Consider the following 17549-nt stretch of genomic DNA (forward strand, 5'->3'; position numbering starts at 1 on the left):
AAGCCCTTTTAGGTCTTTCCATTTTTGCATGTCCTTATACATTCTACAGTAAGGAACATGGAAGACACTGAAAAAGATCTGATCAAATTTTATTCTAATAATGAACAAAGTCACCAGGAAGACAGTATCACTGACGTTTCTTAAACTAACTGATTCATAGGATGAGAACCTGAGCAAAACACAGAAATACAAAATAAATATTTTCCTGGCTCAAGGGTGATAAAAAAAACCATGAAAAACAGTCCTAGACTGCTTAAAAATATACAGTGTTAGAAAATCAGATGTTTTAATGTGGCAAACAAAAGATCACTGAAAGTTTTCTTTCTATTTGGAGTAACAGCATATATATTTGACTAATCTTTTTATACTGCTCTATCTATAGATGATTGGATACTGGGGTAGTAAATGATTCTATCTTTAAAAACAAAACCCTAAAACTGAAAGTTGGCAACTAAAACAGCAGGGACCAATCAACAAAAATATTAAAACACTAAATAATTTCACAGAAATTTTAGGAAGCTTTAAAATTTTAACAACACATTGTTACAGAGTTGAGGCCAATGTGAAATGATGTTACTAAAAATACCCAGGGGATGAGAAGTGCAAGTCTCAGTGTCAATTCCGGCAGAGACTTCTAGACTTCCTGGAGAATCGTGACCTGCCTGGACTTGGGTGTCCCCTCTCCTAGCACACCTCTGCCCAACCTCTCCATATGTGAGATGAGGACCCATGCTGGCTAGACAGGCAGCTTGTAAAGTCACATCACTCTCCTCCTGAAAACCACAGGGGCGCCCAGCTGCTCAGGGTCAATGCCAAACCTTCTAGGATTCTTGACTTATCCTTCATGACAGAACTTGAACTCTCCTTCCAACCTCAATGCCTCATACCCCGCTCTTCCCCTTTGTCATTCAACAGTGCTCCATGATGCCTTGTACCGCTTTTGCCTTTGCACACACTCTTCCTTCTGCACTGGGTGCACACACGTCCTCCAGCCTACTGGTTCTTACCAGCATTTAAGGTCCAATGAATCAATCTGCCTTCCTTGGGGCCACCTCCAAATACAAATAGGGCACTGCCCCACATGGTAAAGTGCTTGTTGTGTATTTGCTGAAAGAATGAATGAACGAATGCGTAATTTGCTTTCACAGTTTCTGTTGGAAAAATACTTAATAATTTACATATTTACTGCAGACCTGATTTCGGAACCAAACATGCATGTCTTAGCCACCCTCTACCCCCAATCTACTTCTCACCACTTGACAAAGCCTATTTCAATGTGTTCACTCAACGATACCCCATCTCTTTTCCCTTCCCCTCCACAGACCAGGAATTTTGTGTGGATCCCTGATCTCCCACCAGGGGAGGGGAAGCAGCTGGAGCAATGTAAGTGGTCAATAAGTATTTGTGAAATACATGAAATTAAATAGAAAATTTAATAATTGCTGTGAAGTACACCTAATCTAGATTATTCCTCCTTAATTTAGTACTGACTCTGCTTGTGATTCCAGAAAGGGTTGAGATAATTAAAGGCAGGAAACTCAGTTGTAAACTCTAACCGGTAACTAACTCTGAAAACATGCACAACGTGCTTCCGACAGCCCGCTGTGAACGTCCCCTGCTGGCACATGGCTAAGTCCTGGCAATATACTCTGTCCTAGCTGAGGGGCACCAGTTCTGCTAGTAAATAGTTTTTGGAGCACCATGCCAAGCATTTTGTTTAAGAAGAGAAATCTTTAAAACTCAATGAATTTTATCATGGGATGGGCAGAGGCCTTAACCAGCCAGCCCATCATGCTGCCGCATTGCATGGGGCGTGTTCTTTCCTGGCGTGTTCTGGTGCCTGTCCACGTGTGCTCATTCAAGGATCATGAGCGAGACCAGCAGTCTGGGGAGAAGACACTGGGACGGCATGCAGGGCATGGCCTCTGGCACTCAAGGATGGAGACAGTAAGACTCTGAAGACTCTCTCCTTGTGTAGTTACTTTCTTGCAAGAGAAGACAAACAAGAAAACAAGAAGGGATGACTTCACACAATCCCACACAGTGACTGGCCAGAAAGTGGCTGGGGCAGGGAGACAAAGAGGCAGGCACACGGTGTAAGCTAGGTCCCAAGAAAGCCAAGAGGAGAAGGCAGTCTGGGCAGGCTTGGAGGGGAAACAGAGGAGCCACTGGGGGTGATGCGGACACACAGAAGCTCACCCAGCTCTGAGCAGAGCAGCGGACAGGAGCCAAGGACAAGGAGACGGGAGGGGCAGGTGGGACATGGGATAAAGAAACATCAGGGGCCAGACCAGCTGGGGCCTTGTCAGCCAGAAATAAAACATCAGGAACACAGCCCATGCGCAGAGGGGAAGCCACCGCAGTGTCATGTGGGGGGCGTGGCAAGCTGATTCATGTTTGTTTTTTTAGAAGATGAGTCTGGCCAACCTCTTGGAATCAACAACACACGGTGGGGGAAGAAACAGGGCTGACAAGGCAGAGCTGTAGTGGGAACCATGGGCAAGAGAGGCAGCTTGGCGGGCAGCCAGGTGTGCACTCAGGAGGAGAGTGCAAAGAACCAGCCATACGAGTTGATTCAGTGAGGTAAGGGTACGAGAAACTGTGTGTGGCCTGAGCTCCTGGGAGGATGAGATGGTGGACGGCAGACTGAAGTCTCCTTTGGAAATGCTAAGTGTGATCGGGTCAACAGCCCTTCAAGTAGGTGGCTGATTACACGTGCTCAATGGAAGAGAGCGTGGTCCAGCGGGGTGTAAGAACTCGGGTGCCTCCGTGTCTAGAGAGATGGACAGGACCACTCGGGGGACGGGGGGGGGGCATAAGGTGAGGAGAGAAGACTATGTTTGGAGCAACATCAAGGATCTGAGGTCTGAAAGAGAAGGTGATGATTCTGAGACACAGCCAAGAAAACAGCAGGAAAACGCAGAGAATGCGTCATGGGGGAAGCCAAGAAAAGAGCTTCCAGCAAGGAGATTATGAAGGGAACCAAGGAGTTGGCAGGGGGAAGGTCTGGCCACGGGTGAGAACAGTGTTTCAGAAGGGCTGGGACAGAGGACGACCGGGACAGGTCAGAGAGAAAGTGGCCGGGGAGTAACTGGGGACAGGGAGTATGGAAAGCTGTCCTGGGCAAGTGTGCTCAGAAGGAGAGCAGACCAAGGTCTGGGAGCTGCTGAGGGCCGTGGCCAGCACCAGGAGGAGAGCTGTCAGGGCAGGTGTGCAGGCTCCTAGGCAGGATCTGATGACTGGGGAGAGCCGGGGGCACAGGAAGGAGACAGGATGAACCTAGGAACAGAGTCATTTGGACGTGCAGAACTGATGGGTACAGAGGTGGAAGGGAGGACGCTGGCCAAGGACAGGGACAGCTCGTCCCTTGTGCAAGCAGGAAGCAGAGCAGCCGTGGGCACTGTAGGTAAAGCGGGGATGGGCCTGAGCATGGAGCTGCGGCAGGTGCAGCAGGGGTGAGTCTGAGCATGGGGAGTGAGTGAGCACCTCCCCCTATTTCCTTGGTAAAAGTAAAAGAGAGTCATCAGGTGAATAAGAAAGTAGAAGATGCAAGAAGAAAAAGTTGGAGCCAATCATTTCGAAGTATGCTGTGTCGGGTTACCTGATGCTATTTGTGTCAAAACTGTCACAACAATCCTTCCCGCACTGTGGAGTCAGTGCCCCGAGATCAACAGGCTCATCTACAGAATAAGGCTCATGTTTCTCATCAGAGCCATGGTTCATGCACACTGTTCACAACCCCCTTGAGGAGTGGATCTCAACCTTGGATGCACGTTCGAAACACCTGGGGAACATTCTGGTGCTCAGGTTCAGCCCTGGCCAGAGGAACCGTGGTGCCAGCCCTCAAACCTGGGAACTGGGATTTCTAAAAAGCATCCTGAAGCCTAAGATGTGCAGCCAGGTTTGTGAGGTTCCCATTCTCCCATTTCTCAGTCCCTATCTAATGTAGGTTTCTGGAAAGGGGGCCCCACGACAGAACCTGAGGGGAGGTGAGCACAGAACGTGGTCCAAGGCCTCCCATTCTCTCAGGACAAAGCTATGTCAGTGAGCACCATCTAGGGCTGATCGCCCCACTGCAGCCCTGTACAGTCGGCTCACTGAACCTGAATTTGGGCCATCAGCCCTGTTTCATTTTGTGGTTTCTAGATCGGAGGGGTACCAGTGTGATGCCTGCGATGTTGTCCACACATCCTCACACAGGCGGCACACAGGACTGCCAACAGCCAAGGCCATCCTATGCTTGCTGGGGCCTTCCCTTCCCCGCAGTCCAGCCCAGCTGCGTGGGGATCATTCTAGGTCCTCATCTTGGGGGGCCCTTATGCCCAGCAAGCAGCAAGTGTTTGCTGGATGCCAGGGAACATCAGAGCTGGTGAGGGCAGCAAGACTGAGTAGAAGTGACAACCTCCGTCTTCTGCCTGGAGGTAAGCTCAAAGTCTCAAAGTTAAAGGGACGAGACACTTCCTGGGGCTGGCTGCAGGAATTCCCTCCAGAAAGGAGGCAGGCAAGCTTCCATCTCTCCAGGGAGGATTATTTAATTCACGAGGGACTGATGGCTGGAAGAAAGGACCAGAGACCTGAAGTTGTCTTGTCTAGATTAGGATTTGTCAACCTTGGTATTAATGACATTTTTGGGTGGGATCACTTCTTGGGATGGGGGGGCTATCCTGTGGTGCTGAATTTAGCAGCTTCTCTGCTACTAGAAATCAGAAGCACACCCCTCTGACCCTTAGCTGTGACAACCCCAAATGTCTCCAGACATGGCCAAATATCCCCAGGGTATGGGGAGAGGGGAAAAATTACCCCTCGTTGAGAACCAGTGGTCCAGAAGAAGATACTGAGGGCCAGAGAGGGCTAAGAGACTCGCGGCAGGTATTAACAGCAACTGACAACAGTATCCCTCTCTGCCATCCGTTTAAAATGATTTCTAGACTTCTGCTAGGCAAAATGAGAGCTGCTGGCCTTCAAGCATGAAATCCACGGCTCCCTGTTCTGATATTGGGGGCAGTGTTTTCTCTGGTCAGCACCTGCTGCTAGAAATAGCTGGCAGGAAGGAACTAAGGAGATAAAGTACAAAGTAACAGCGTTTTGATTGAGAGGAGAAAAAAAAATACACCTTTCCCCCCCTGTGGCCAGTTACCCCAGGAAGCTTCTGCTTTCTCCTTGGCCACATGCAGAGAAAGGAAAGCAGGCTCTGAGCACAGAGGGAACTGGGGTCATCCCTTTAATTAGGCCGACCAGCCCAATGAGGGGAGCAGACCTCAGCCGCTGAGACGGGGTGTCCAGCTTTGAGAGATGAGAGCCCACGGGCCCTTTAACACTGCGCTGAGCTGAAGGTTGATGACAAACCCCAGGGAATGGTTTTTGAATGCCAGCCAGGATCGGGGAGGAACTGATGATAAAGGGAAAAGTTCAGGAGAAACCAGAGAAGGGAAAACGTTATTTTCTTTAAAAGCAAGCTTTATAAAGATAAACAACTTTCACGATACAATGTTTTAATATTAAGCATTCATGTTCCCTTTAAAAAAATGGGAAAGGGGGAAACTGTAAGCTTCTGCATCAGAAAGACCTGGGTTTGAATTTTGGCTAATTATTAAGAGTCTTGGGTTTCTCAGCCTTTTTGAACCTCAGTTATCAAATAGCAACAGTGATTCTCAGAAAATGAACATTAGATGTCAAGCTCTGGATACAGAGAGGCCGCTGACTACAAAGGCAGTCCCCACCTTAACCTTCTCCTTTCCTCCCTCACAAAAATCCTCCTACAAATGAAGTCTCGTGGTTGGAGCGGCTGTGTCACACTACCACCACCTGCTGGCGACACGCCAAAATTGTCAGCATACTATCCAAGGAGAGGAAAAAAGTGCTCAGACTGTAAACATCCCGGCACCCAGTCCCAGCACCCTCTCTGACCATCCCTGGACCAGCCCCCTGGGAAGGGAAAGACAGAGGGAAGTGTGGGACACACAACCAGCAGGGCTGAAATGTGTGTGTCTAGCCTCTATCATTAAAACAGCCATGCAAAAAAAAAACAAAACAGTTCAAACTATTTAAAGGTTTAAAAAGCTTAAAGGCTTCAGATTCAGGATCAGTGGTCCAATAGCAGATTCTGGTAGATTCCAATAGGAGGACGCAGGATTAAACTGTTGGAAGGAGATGCACAAGCGCACATGCACACACATATGCACTTTCACGAAGAAAGCTGAGTGCAGTGTGTGCACAATGACGAGGCTGCCTGCTGGCCGGGCGTAGAGGCAGGCTGACGAAGGGTCGAAGAGAAATGCTTTAGAGTCACTGAAAGCAATGCAGTATTCACAGTGATGGCCAGCCAGGGCAGCAAAGATGAACTGTTGGAACGGAGCAATCGGAGTGGGGGGAGGGGTACAGCCAGCAGAACAACCTGACAGCCGAGGGGTGGGAGGCAGGGCTGCCGCGGCGACACCAACAGTTGAGACCCAAGGCTGGCACTGGTGAGAGACGGGGTGGCAGGCCTGCCTGGCTTGCTGCCAAACTCAGGAACACACTCAGACACACACGCGGGGGGTCCACTGGCATAGGTGTGTGATGCATCTCGAAATGCATTTAGCCTCAGAGCAAGATATGACAAGAAAGTGTGTACAAACGACCCCCTGGTGTCCCCTGCTACACCCTCAGTAATGCAAACTCTAGGATAAGGCTTCTAGAGAAAATGACCTATAAAGAAAATGATTAATAAAAAAAAAAATCACAGGCTCCTGATAAGACTCACGAAAACTCTCAGCCAATAGTTGTTGCAGAGATAATTGTCCTGAATCTATCAATAAAGCTAAGCTGCCCCTTCATTGACTGCAAACAACAATTTCTTTCACCCAGGATTATAAGTTGGTGTTCACAGGCTCACTGCTGCCATTACGGTGATAAACAGTTTAAACCACAACAGGGTCTGACATGTAGATCAATTCTGGGTCCATAAAGAATCTACACAAGAGGTTGCAGGACAGGAATTTACAGCCACCAGTTTTTATTCCCTCTTGCTGCAAAAATTACTTCTGTCAAACACTTAGGAGAGTGAGGAAAAATGTAAAAAAATTAATTTTTCATGTACTACGGGAACAGCCTCTTCCAATGCCGAAGCTGAAGATGAATATGTTTCTGCATTTAAAAAATTATGCCAAGCAGCATGTGGCGCTTCGCCGAAGAGGGACCCAATCCTCTGTGCTGCTCGAGAGCCAGCAGACAGCAATTTGAAACCCCGAACTGAGCTGTCTGGATTTCCTCTAAGGGCAGATGCGGGTCTCATGTTAGCAACGCCAAATTATATTAGACATTTAATTTTAAACCTCAGGTACTTAATGTAAAACCTTACAACAGTAATAGTCATAAAGCAGTGGGGCATTCCATTTCACAGAATGGATTCTTCTTCTCCTCCCCCCTTAATTTAACCAGAACCTCCTGTTTTGTAGTTTTGCACACTACAAAGTAATCTATCTAATTAGGAGTTGCTCACAGCTGCTTAAAAGAGAGAAACCCCTCAGGGTACCTGTGCATACAGAGGGGGAGCCTTTCAGAAGTTATCTGGAGCCAAAGTCTTAATTTAGTTGTGGACGAGGGGGCAGAGAAAAATTGAGTCCTGATGTTGTTATTATTACGTTTTATAATAAAGTGTATGACAATGGGAAGGCAAATTCACCAATTCAGGGGCATTTGGATTCAAAAGCAGCTTAGCTTCCCCTGTCCCTGCTGCTAGCACTGTGTAAGCTTTTATGATTCTGACATCCAAACCAGATACCTGGCCCGGGCAGGGGGGAATAAAATGATTAAAAAAAAGAGAGTGGGATTTGTATCAACTGCAACTTGAAAAGAAAAAAGCATGTCAGAAAGCTCTTAATCATGTTTGTTTCTTTGGTGATTATTTTCCAACACGGCAGGGAATGTTGATGCTCAAGTTGAGGTCTGGAAATCCATTCATAAACACGTTTTCTTGGAAGTTGCCTGTCAGACCTGATGCCCTGATGTTCATTAAAAATTGCTCTGGGTTTGGGGACCTGATGGATCATGGACGGCAGGGGTGGTGCTAAGCAGCAAGAAGCCAGGATGTTACTCTCACCGCAGGTGGGGACAGGGCTTTTTAATGCCCAGGTGGACCAGAGTACCCAGGGATCCCAGGAACATGAGGCTCCCACCGGGCAGGTCTTGGCGGAGCCTGGGTGGCTGCATTTCTAGCGAACTCCCAGGCACTGCCTGATCCCAGAGCCATGGTTCTCAAACGTCAGCATGCGACACCGTTCCATGTAGGGTTTGTTAACACACAGGTTGCTGGGGCTCAGCCCTGAGCCTCGGAGTCAGTGGGTCTGGGAAGAGACTAGGAATGTGCACCTGTAACCAACTTCCAGGGGCGGTGACTGCTGCTGTTCGTCTGGGAAGTACATCTCAAGAATACCGACATGTTCTCAGGTTTGCACCCCAGCCCCTCCCAGAGGGTGACTTTGGACAAGCAATATGGTCCCACATCTCCCTACCCACCAAGTGGAGCTAACATCAGTGTCTACTTCCTGAAGATCAAATGAGATCAGCCACATGAAGACCTCCATAAATATCAGCTCTCATTATCATTACCACTGTTGTTTCCCTTTTCAACTGTATGTTGGTTGTGACATGCCATCAACCCTCAGAAAATAAAAGAATCAGGAAGGATCGAGGAAAACTGCAAGAATCCTCCTTCTGTGCAGTGCTCTGCTGCCTTTCCAGATCTTTGCTATATAAGTGATGCCAGCTCTAAGCCTTAAAATTAAGATGCTAATTAATGATGCCATTCTGACCTCTTCTTGTCCAGTCTGCACCCATCTCCCCTTGCACGCTCCCAATAGCCCCTTCATGTCACGTCCACTCCCTGGTGGTTGCATTTCCCTTTTTCCTTCTCCCTGAGCCCTTGTCCAAATTGCCCCTACGCTTATAATAACTTCCTCTTGTGGTTTGGCACCAAAAAACCCCCCATTCGAGTCTGTAAGCATTGCTCAAGTTGGATTCTCTTTCAGTTTTCCTTGATGGACTGTCCATCCTTCAACTACCTGCACAATCTCAGCCCAGGCTTTCCCACAGGTTCTCTGTGTCCCATGGCACAGGGCTGACAAAGGGCGGGACTGGAGCTCCTCGTGTGTCATGTTCGGGGCTCAGGCCCTGTGGCGTCAGGGAGTCTAATGAGTTTTACCGAGCGTGCTACACGAAGAATGGACACTCAAGGGTGTCAACAGATGAGAAATCACTTTGTAAATATAAAAACACCATTTGTATGTAGGCAAGCACCATCTCTTACAGGAACTTTATAAATGTGTGTGTAGAGACCAATGCCATCTCTTTCTGTGCAATGCCACTTCCAACCAAACTGATGGTCTGGAAATAAGAGAGTCCCAAACTCTGGTGCTGGGGAGTGCCTGTGGCACACATGCCTAGCTGGGCGCAAAGAGGGGTGGGGTGGGGGGTCGGTCAGTCTTTATCAAAGAGATAAGTGTGCAGCAGGAAGGCTTACACAGAACAGATTTAGACGAATATGCCACTTCCCATGCCTTTTCTAGAAAATATTCTTTTTTTTAAAGTAGACTCCACCCCCAGCATGGAGCCCAATGCAGGGCTGGCACTCATGAGCCTGAGAACAAGACCTAAGATGAGATCAAAAGTCAGACGCTTAACCCACTGAGCCACCCAGGCGCCCCTATAAAACATTCTGAGTAGAGGGGAGGCAAAGATTGGGGGTAAGGTCTTTCTTAAGAACCTGCTCTTTTGTTCCCCCCTTCTTCCCAAATATAATTCCCATAGCACATAAGGAGAACTCCAATGCTGTTGCCCTCCTCAGGCCATGGTGGTGGATCCACAGTGCAGTGGGAGGAGGAAAGTTCTAGAAGGCCCCCGCTTGACCAGGAGGGACCAAGGCAGTGTGCACAGCAGGCTCCGGAAACATCTGCGCAGAAAGGCGGCCACAGGCCAACCGTGGCTGGCCAGCGATACTGAAAGAGCACCTTGATGATGCAGTAATTATGTGAACTGCTTGCTCACCGTAATGACAGCAGCAGACACTCGGCGACAGAGGCCACCCCGGACCAGGTGCTGTGTTCACACCCAAACCACACAAGGAGGGAAGCACACCCATGCTTTGGACCAGACAGGCTTGTGGCCGCTGCGCGGGGGGTTCAGGTGCTGACCCAGCACAGGCCCTTCCAGGGCAGGCGACAGAGGTGAATACTCAGATGTCATTTTCCAAGGGACTAAACTCCAGGTGCTTTGTCTCAGTGAGTCAGAACCTGCTTTCCTGGGGTCCTTGGGCATCGCAGGACCTGAGACAATGGGCGTAAAGCCCTAACGAGGCGGAAGGGGACACCGGTTGCCAAAGCATCCACCTCTGGGTGGGGAAGGGGCCCCAGAGGCGGGTGCGTGCCGGGCACAGGGGCCATGCTCTGTTCACACACGCCATGCCACCCGCCCTTCCAGACACGCACTGTCATGGCATCCCTGGGTGCGGCCTTGATGGACTCCACTTCTCTGCAACCAGTCCGGAGCTGTCCTTACTGCAAGCCCTCACTTGGCAGGGTCAGCCAGAGAGATGGAAGCAACTAGAAATAAGGACGATGTTTACCCACACCAAACGTCCTGCTGCAGCAGCTGGTGGGTCTACAGGGAAGACCTGATGCTGAATCTTTTAATTAGAACAAATTATGCTAAAATTACTTTAAACCCCTGTCTGATAGACGACATACAACAGTGGGAATTCCGTTAAATACCGGTGAGCGGGCTGTAGACAGAACGCCACAGGCAAAGCGCACTGCTGCAAAGCCAGGCGGCCTTGATAGCACATCAGTCACGATTCCGCCCAGACATCAGGGCGGCTTCTGACGTCCACATGCATCTCCCAAAAGGCTGCCCACACTCATCAGAAAAAAAGAGGTGACAGGGAACTCTCCAAATTTAGAAGGTGCATCAGGAATTTTGGAAAACTAATAAGGAGAATGAATTCTGTGTTTTCCTTTGATGAAAAAAGCAAACACACCCCACGCCTGACAATGGAACATGAGGAGCGCTACTCGAAGTATGGGTGTGGGGTCTCACGGGAAACTGTGACTGGGACACTGGCTATGATTATTTCTCGCCTCCTTGTCACGGGACCGTGTGTGTGCAGCCTCGCTTTCCAAACCTGGCAGGCAATCTGCTCCTCCCTGATAGGACCACATGGGAGGATGTGAATGAAACCTTTGTCAAGGACCAAATGCTCTGCAGATGAAAGGTGACACGCGCCCGGCTCAAGAAGCTGCCCCATAGGGCCTGCACACAGAGTGAGCGCGGACGGCCAGGGAGCCACATCCGGCCCCTGGCTCACACCGAGGACCGTGAGGGGGGCGCAGGTCCGGGGGGCTGCGCCCTCTCTTACCACTGCTGATGGCTGAGTTTGCAATGACCGTAGCCTCACTCCACTGGTCGGCACTGGAGACAGAGTAGGAGCGCTGCTGCATGCCGTCCGGCCGGCTGCCGAAGGAGCCCAGGCTGATGCCGCTGGCCATCTGAGACCCAGATGCACTAGTGACATTCCCTAGGAATAAACAAGTCAGGTGAACACCACCTCGGACTGCAGACCCCAGAAGCCAGCACGAGTCAGTCGAGATGCCCATGTGGTTGCTTGGTACCGAGAGCAGCTGGCGTCCTGCCTACATGAAAGATGGACGCATCCTACAGAACAATATTCAAGAGGAAAACAAGGGTGGAGCAGATCGTAGGGAGCCTGCTGGCGCACTGCCAAGGAACCTAACCACGCAACACAATCCTAAACACAAAGATGCCGACGCGACATATCTCTAGGTGGGGCAGAGGTGAAGACAGAAGACCCACTTTTGGGGAAAGCCTCAGTCCCAGCAAGACGAACCCTACAGGAGCCCCCACTGTGTCCACGTATTGATGGAAGGGAAAGTGACCACAAATGGCAGCCAACTTTCACAGTGAAGCTCTATTTTATGGTCAACATGAATCGAAGTTCCTAGACAAGACATTGGAGGACATGCACTCTTAACCCAGGTTAGCTCACTCTTACCCCGAAGAGGCCCAGCAGAGGAAAGAAAGACAGCCTTCGCCGCTGCTCAGCACATGGGGCGGTGATGGAACGGTCCCATTGTGTGTGGGATGATAGCAATCAGGAGCTCAACATCAGAACGAGTGATCCCCTGGTCATATCAACTATAAACTCAAAATCATGACTCAGTGCCTTTCTCTAAAGTGCGGCCATCCTACCGTCTGTGAGTAAATTCATGTGTTGGATGCAGATCTTCAGAGAGATCAGGTTTGTTTTGTTTTAGACTTTCCTGCTTATTTTAGTTTAGAACCAATCAAGTTCAAATTGTTTTAATAGAAGGCTCTCATAGCACAAGATTTTAAGTGCATAGACCAGGTTCGTAGTTCCCAAATCTGGCCAATTACCAGAACTGCCCATGGAACTTTTAAAAAACAGAGGCTTCAAAATATTTGTATTTTGATTCCGAAGGCCTAGGGCTGGGGCTGGAGAGAAGGCACATTTCCTACAGAACTCTGGTGGTCCCGGTGAGCCATCAAGAGGTGGGAACTGGGGCTCTGCTACCGACAACCGACTGGACTGTGATCCCAAGATCATTTACTGAAATGCCTACGTGAGCCATGCAACAAACAAGTGGTCCACAGAGATGAGATGCTTCAAAAAATATATTTCTACCTTAAAATGGGATACCGATTTCATGCTATTATCTGAACCGGGCACACTCTGAATGTCACAGAGGAAAACTATTCCCAGGCTGCTCTACCCACTTCCAGAAGAAAGCTGAAAGCAACATCTCAGGACCTGGAGCATGGGCGGACCCAGACCCTCCTGAGTGCGGTTCTCAGACCAGTGCTCGGCCAGGAGCTGGTTAGGAATGCAGACTCCCAGGCCCTGCCCTACCTCCTGCTGTTTCAGACGCTCCTCTGGAAACGTGGGCGCACATGACATCCTGGGGGCACCTGCTGAAGCTCAGATACCCAGAAATCACTATGAACACGATACCAACAACTGGAGCTCTTTGCCACCTCAGACGCCTGCTGTCAAAGGTGCTCTCAGGCAGCACGCAGGACTGTAGGTCAGGAGCCCGCTCTTGGGTCCCTGTCTGGCTGCAGGGTCTGAGCCAGTTTAGCCATTTCCCTCCTACCATGGAGGTGCTGATTTTTGGGCCAACTCAGGCCCTCCAATCCTGTAAGCACACATCGTGATTGACGCTGCTGGCTAGGATTCCTGCACCCACTCGGGGGCCAATCCCCATGGCAGACTGGGGAGAAGGGCCGGGCGTCTGGCAGCTCAGACACAGAGGAGCAGCTCATGGTCAGTGGGGGTGGCAATCAGGGACAGACCACATGCTCCTTCGGGGCTCAGACCCACAGCAGGGCACCATCTGGGGGGGCGGATGAGGTGTTCCCATTGGGCAGCGCAGTGTGGGTCTCCCCCTGCAGCCTATGTCCATATAGGTCTCTGCTGGCCACCTTCCCACAATCCCTTTTTTCTGCCCTGCTCTCCTAGGAGGGCACCCATTTAGGCTGCAACCACTAGCTTCCTATTGGGCTCAACCAGTGGGGAGCAGATATGGGAGAGGGATGAGATGGACAGTCACCTGGGGCTGTCTGTCCCTGAGACTTGCTGGGGCACCCCTCCCCTTGCCCCACTGATATCTGTGTCACTTCCACCCGCCCTGGTGCCCATACCTTCAGACCCTGGGCCTGCTCTTTCCTGGGAGGATCCTCATCTCACACACCTACACTCAGAACCACGTTCAGGACAAACCCCACCCACCCTAAGACCTCAAAAACATTTCTACTTTCATCACATGAATTCTCGGCAGATAGGGGCCTGAGGACACTGCTAATACTTTTATGGTAGGGCAAAGAAAAAGCTGGAAAGAGGACAGAGAGGACCATGAGAAGATCCACACAAGTTGTGACCTCACCGCTGAGCCAGCAACCCCCTGACCCAAAGCCTAACTGCCCGTGGGCACACCTACCGTTTGGCAAAAACGTTGAGGAGATGATTCTTTCCTCCCTGTGCGGCCCAATCACACCAGTGACAAGTCGTGATCAAGTGTGCACTCTGTCCATAAAACCTCTTCTTACACCAGCCCGAGGCACACAAGGTCAAGGCTCACAAGTACCCAAACACCTTCACTGTCTGTCTTTGAGCCAATGATGCCAGGATGGCACTTAAGCCCGCAGTGTGGCTTCCCTTCCGGGGAGTGGCTCCCAGATGACAACCAGCCTAAAAACCTCCTGACACGCTTCCCTTGAAAGGCAGAGTTTCCCAAGTGCACCTGTCCCTGCCTACACACAGCGGAAGCCCTAGGGTATCCACTCGCAACAGTGCAGCCCGCTTGGTCTCAACTTGGACAGGAACATGTGCAGTGTCCTAACGGGGGTATCCGACAAAGAGCTCGTCTTAGGTTAACAAACTCTTCGTGTCCAGGCCAAATAGCCACTGTGGAAGGAGAAGAGTAAGTTCCCTGAAATGTACACACTGTAGGAAACCCATGTGACGGAGCTGGCCACGTGTCTGCAGTGGGTCCCCCGGTCCTCAAGCTTCCAGCTGTTTGTCAAGCGAACTTTGAAGCATAGCAAGTTCAACGTATAAAGCTGCTGGGGAGCAGCTCTGGGGTTTGGCTCCTGAGGGGATCCTCAAGGAATCCCACTGGGACCTGTGAAGAACCTTCCGGCAAGACTGTGTGCTCCTGGTGTGTGACTGCTGACTCAGTGCAAGACCCAAAGCAGGTGGGCAGAGCTCTTCAGGAAGCCCGACCTCAGGGCCCTGCAGTGTGTGAGGCTCTCCTCGCAACCACACCAACCCCCCCACTGTGGATTCAAGAGACACTACGTGACCGAGTTCTGGCCACATGAATGTGGGTAAGACTTGTGGCCTGGAGTCTGGGTTGAGCTCATAGATGCATTTTTCCTGAGTACACGACGACTTCTTTTTTAAGGCAGAATCTGGGAGAGATCTTCTAAAAATCTGTGGTTTCTGGCATTAATTGAAAAAATGAAGAGCATCTGGCAGCATTTGGCTTGTGCCTGTGCTCTCCAAATGGCCAGTGCGGCAGCCAGAGAACACACCTGCCTGCCCAGTCCTCATCTTTGCTAACCGCGAGTCACAAAATCTTTCAAAAATTGACTGAAGAACAATCTTGTTTCAGAAGTAAAACGTTTCTGATTTTCTCCCAAGAGAGCAAATCTCTCGTATATACTCAATTTTAAATGTCAGTTAAAATTTTTCTAAATATCGGGACGCCTGGGTGGCTCAGTTGGTTAAGCAGCTGCCTTCGGCTCAGGTCATGATCCCAGCGTCCTGGGATCGAGTCCCACATCGGGCTCCTTGCTCGGCAGGGAACCTGCTTCTCCCTCTGCCTCTGCCTGCCACTCTGTCTACTTGTGCTCACTCTCGCTCCTCTCTGTCTCTCTGACAAATAAATAAATAAAAAAAAAAAATTTTTTTCTAAATATCAAACAATAAAAGATCAACTAACTATGATGTAAGAAAAAAATTACGAAGGGCTAAAAATCCTGTTTTTGCCATATAGCTTGGGGACCAACACAGACATGCCCTTGCCTTTAAAGGTAAACACATAAAGACACAGGTTTTGACTTTGAGGCAAAACAGTGCTCCATGGCCCCATGGAAGTAGTCTCAGTGGCTCGCTGTGGCCCGTGGAGCATCTCACTCCCCGCGGGAGCAGTCCTGGGCCAGTGGTTACCCTCTGAGGCATTTCGACGTGCTCTGAGTGAAACCATTAGTCAAAGAAACCAGTTACCCCAAATGTTTCATGAATATCTTAAATAACTCTACAGATCTAATTATGGTATTTTATGTCAATTTCTGATGCTTACTTTTACACACACACACACACACACACACACACACACACACACACCCCATCCAAAAAAGGCTAATGCATAATTTCATCTGTATTTCTGAAAAAAATGTCACGAATTGGCACCAGTCAAGCAACACCAGCCCCTACTTCTAGACTGTACGCATGCACACCCAGCAGAGTCTGCCCTACGTGTGACCACACTGCGATCTTCTCACCACTTCCGAAAATACCTCTAAAGCAAGTAAGAGAGGTGCTAAGCTTAAACTCACTTTATTTCCTAAGTTCTCTAGGCCTACATCTTCAAGTGAATGGTAATTCATTTCACATTAACATATTATTAATTAAGGCTGAGGATCTGGGGTTCTCATCTGTGAAAGAAGCCCACAGCTGATCTATTCCTGGTAGTCAAGGATGGAAGACCAAGACCATAGAGATACATGGAGGGGACCCGGACACTATTCTCAACGTAGTTGGGGTCAGCCTCAAATGCAGAGCAGCTCTGAGCGGCTGTGCTTAGGCAGAGGGGCCTCTCTGGGCGTCAGACTGAATGGCTCCAGCAGGTACTCATCCTAACACACATCTGTCTTGCTGCAGAATTTCATTCGTGTGGCTGAGAACCAAGATATGACACTCAGGTCTATCTGACTGGACAAGCCCATGTGTGTCCAAAACACAAGGCCGAGGAATACAGGAGCCATAGAAAGGTCTGAGGGGCAGGAAGAACAGCCCCTGGAAGGGTGTGGGAGAGACTTTACAGAACGCTGCAGATTTATTTTAGATTTTGGAAATGGAGACCCCCCCTCTCCAAAAAAGTGTGGAAAGAGGGATCTCACGCAATCCCAGGACTACCCAAACTCTCTTCTGACTCACCTGGTGTCCAATATGAGCCTCTCTCCCCAGATTCCTGTTTTCCTTTTCACCTCAGTCCGATGGAAGTCACACAGATGTGCCTAACACTTGTGCCAGAAATCCTGTACAAGAATGCTCGCAGTGGTGTTCTCGGAACAGCCCCGAACCAGCAAAGACGGACATCTCCCCACCACAGGCGCCCCATGGTATGTCCATACGGTGGAACACCACAAGCAGGAAGGACAGATGCTGACATGGCCACAACAGGACGAACTTCACAGACAGGATGTGTGGAGAAGACCAACCCGAGCACCAATGGCTGTGACCCCACCCAACAGTTCACCATCCACAAGCAACCGGTCCTAGGAGTGAGCGATGGGATAGCAACCACCCTCAGGCGCGTGTGTATACGGACAGTGGGGACAGGCGGGGGCTGGCGGCCACCTGCTGCTTCCCAATCTGAGGACGGGCCACCTGCACCCTTAGCACTTTCTCTGTGTGTGTTCTATGGATATAACGTATCTCACCCCCCAAAAAAGCTAAAAATGGGTCATCTGAAGAGTTTGTGGATACAGAGGTCAGGTCAGCAAGTGTGAGAGACAGAGTTGGGGATGGGGGAGAGGAGATGGAGGCACTAATATGAAGTCTCAAAGAGGGGCCCAGCCCTTCACAGTGAGAGCTGCTGCTTCCATAGCAAGGGAGTCACGAAAAGACCTATTTGTTGTTTGTCTCAGTATCTTTTCCCCAAATATCGGGGTATACACAGTCGACTACCTGGCCCGTTCTGAACTCAGACAGAGTGCTTCCTCCAACACCCCATCGCCGGATCAGCTGGCTGCTG

At 49.9% G+C, this 17549-nt stretch overlaps 1 protein-coding gene across 4 annotated transcripts in view; it reads right to left on the reverse strand.

The window, feature by feature from the left end:
* AGAP1 (ArfGAP with GTPase domain, ankyrin repeat and PH domain 1) overlaps positions 1-17549 on the reverse strand; it is a gene marked incomplete at its 5' end in the record, with an annotated part of 507381 nt that overhangs the window by 140437 nt on the left and 349395 nt on the right. For 2 of the 4 annotated variants that reach the window (XM_080798885.1, XM_080798888.1), the window contains one exon: positions 11390-11548. The exons of the other annotated variants lie outside the window; for them this stretch is intronic. In XM_080798885.1, coding sequence (XP_080655011.1) covers positions 11390-11548 — 159 coding nt within the window. The remainder of the gene's footprint in view (positions 1-11389; positions 11549-17549) is intronic. 4 annotated transcript variants of the gene reach the window in all.

Source organism: Martes martes (assembly GCF_963455335.1).
Source record: "Martes martes genome assembly, chromosome: 3".
NCBI classification, from domain to species: Eukaryota; Metazoa; Chordata; class Mammalia; order Carnivora; family Mustelidae; genus Martes; species Martes martes.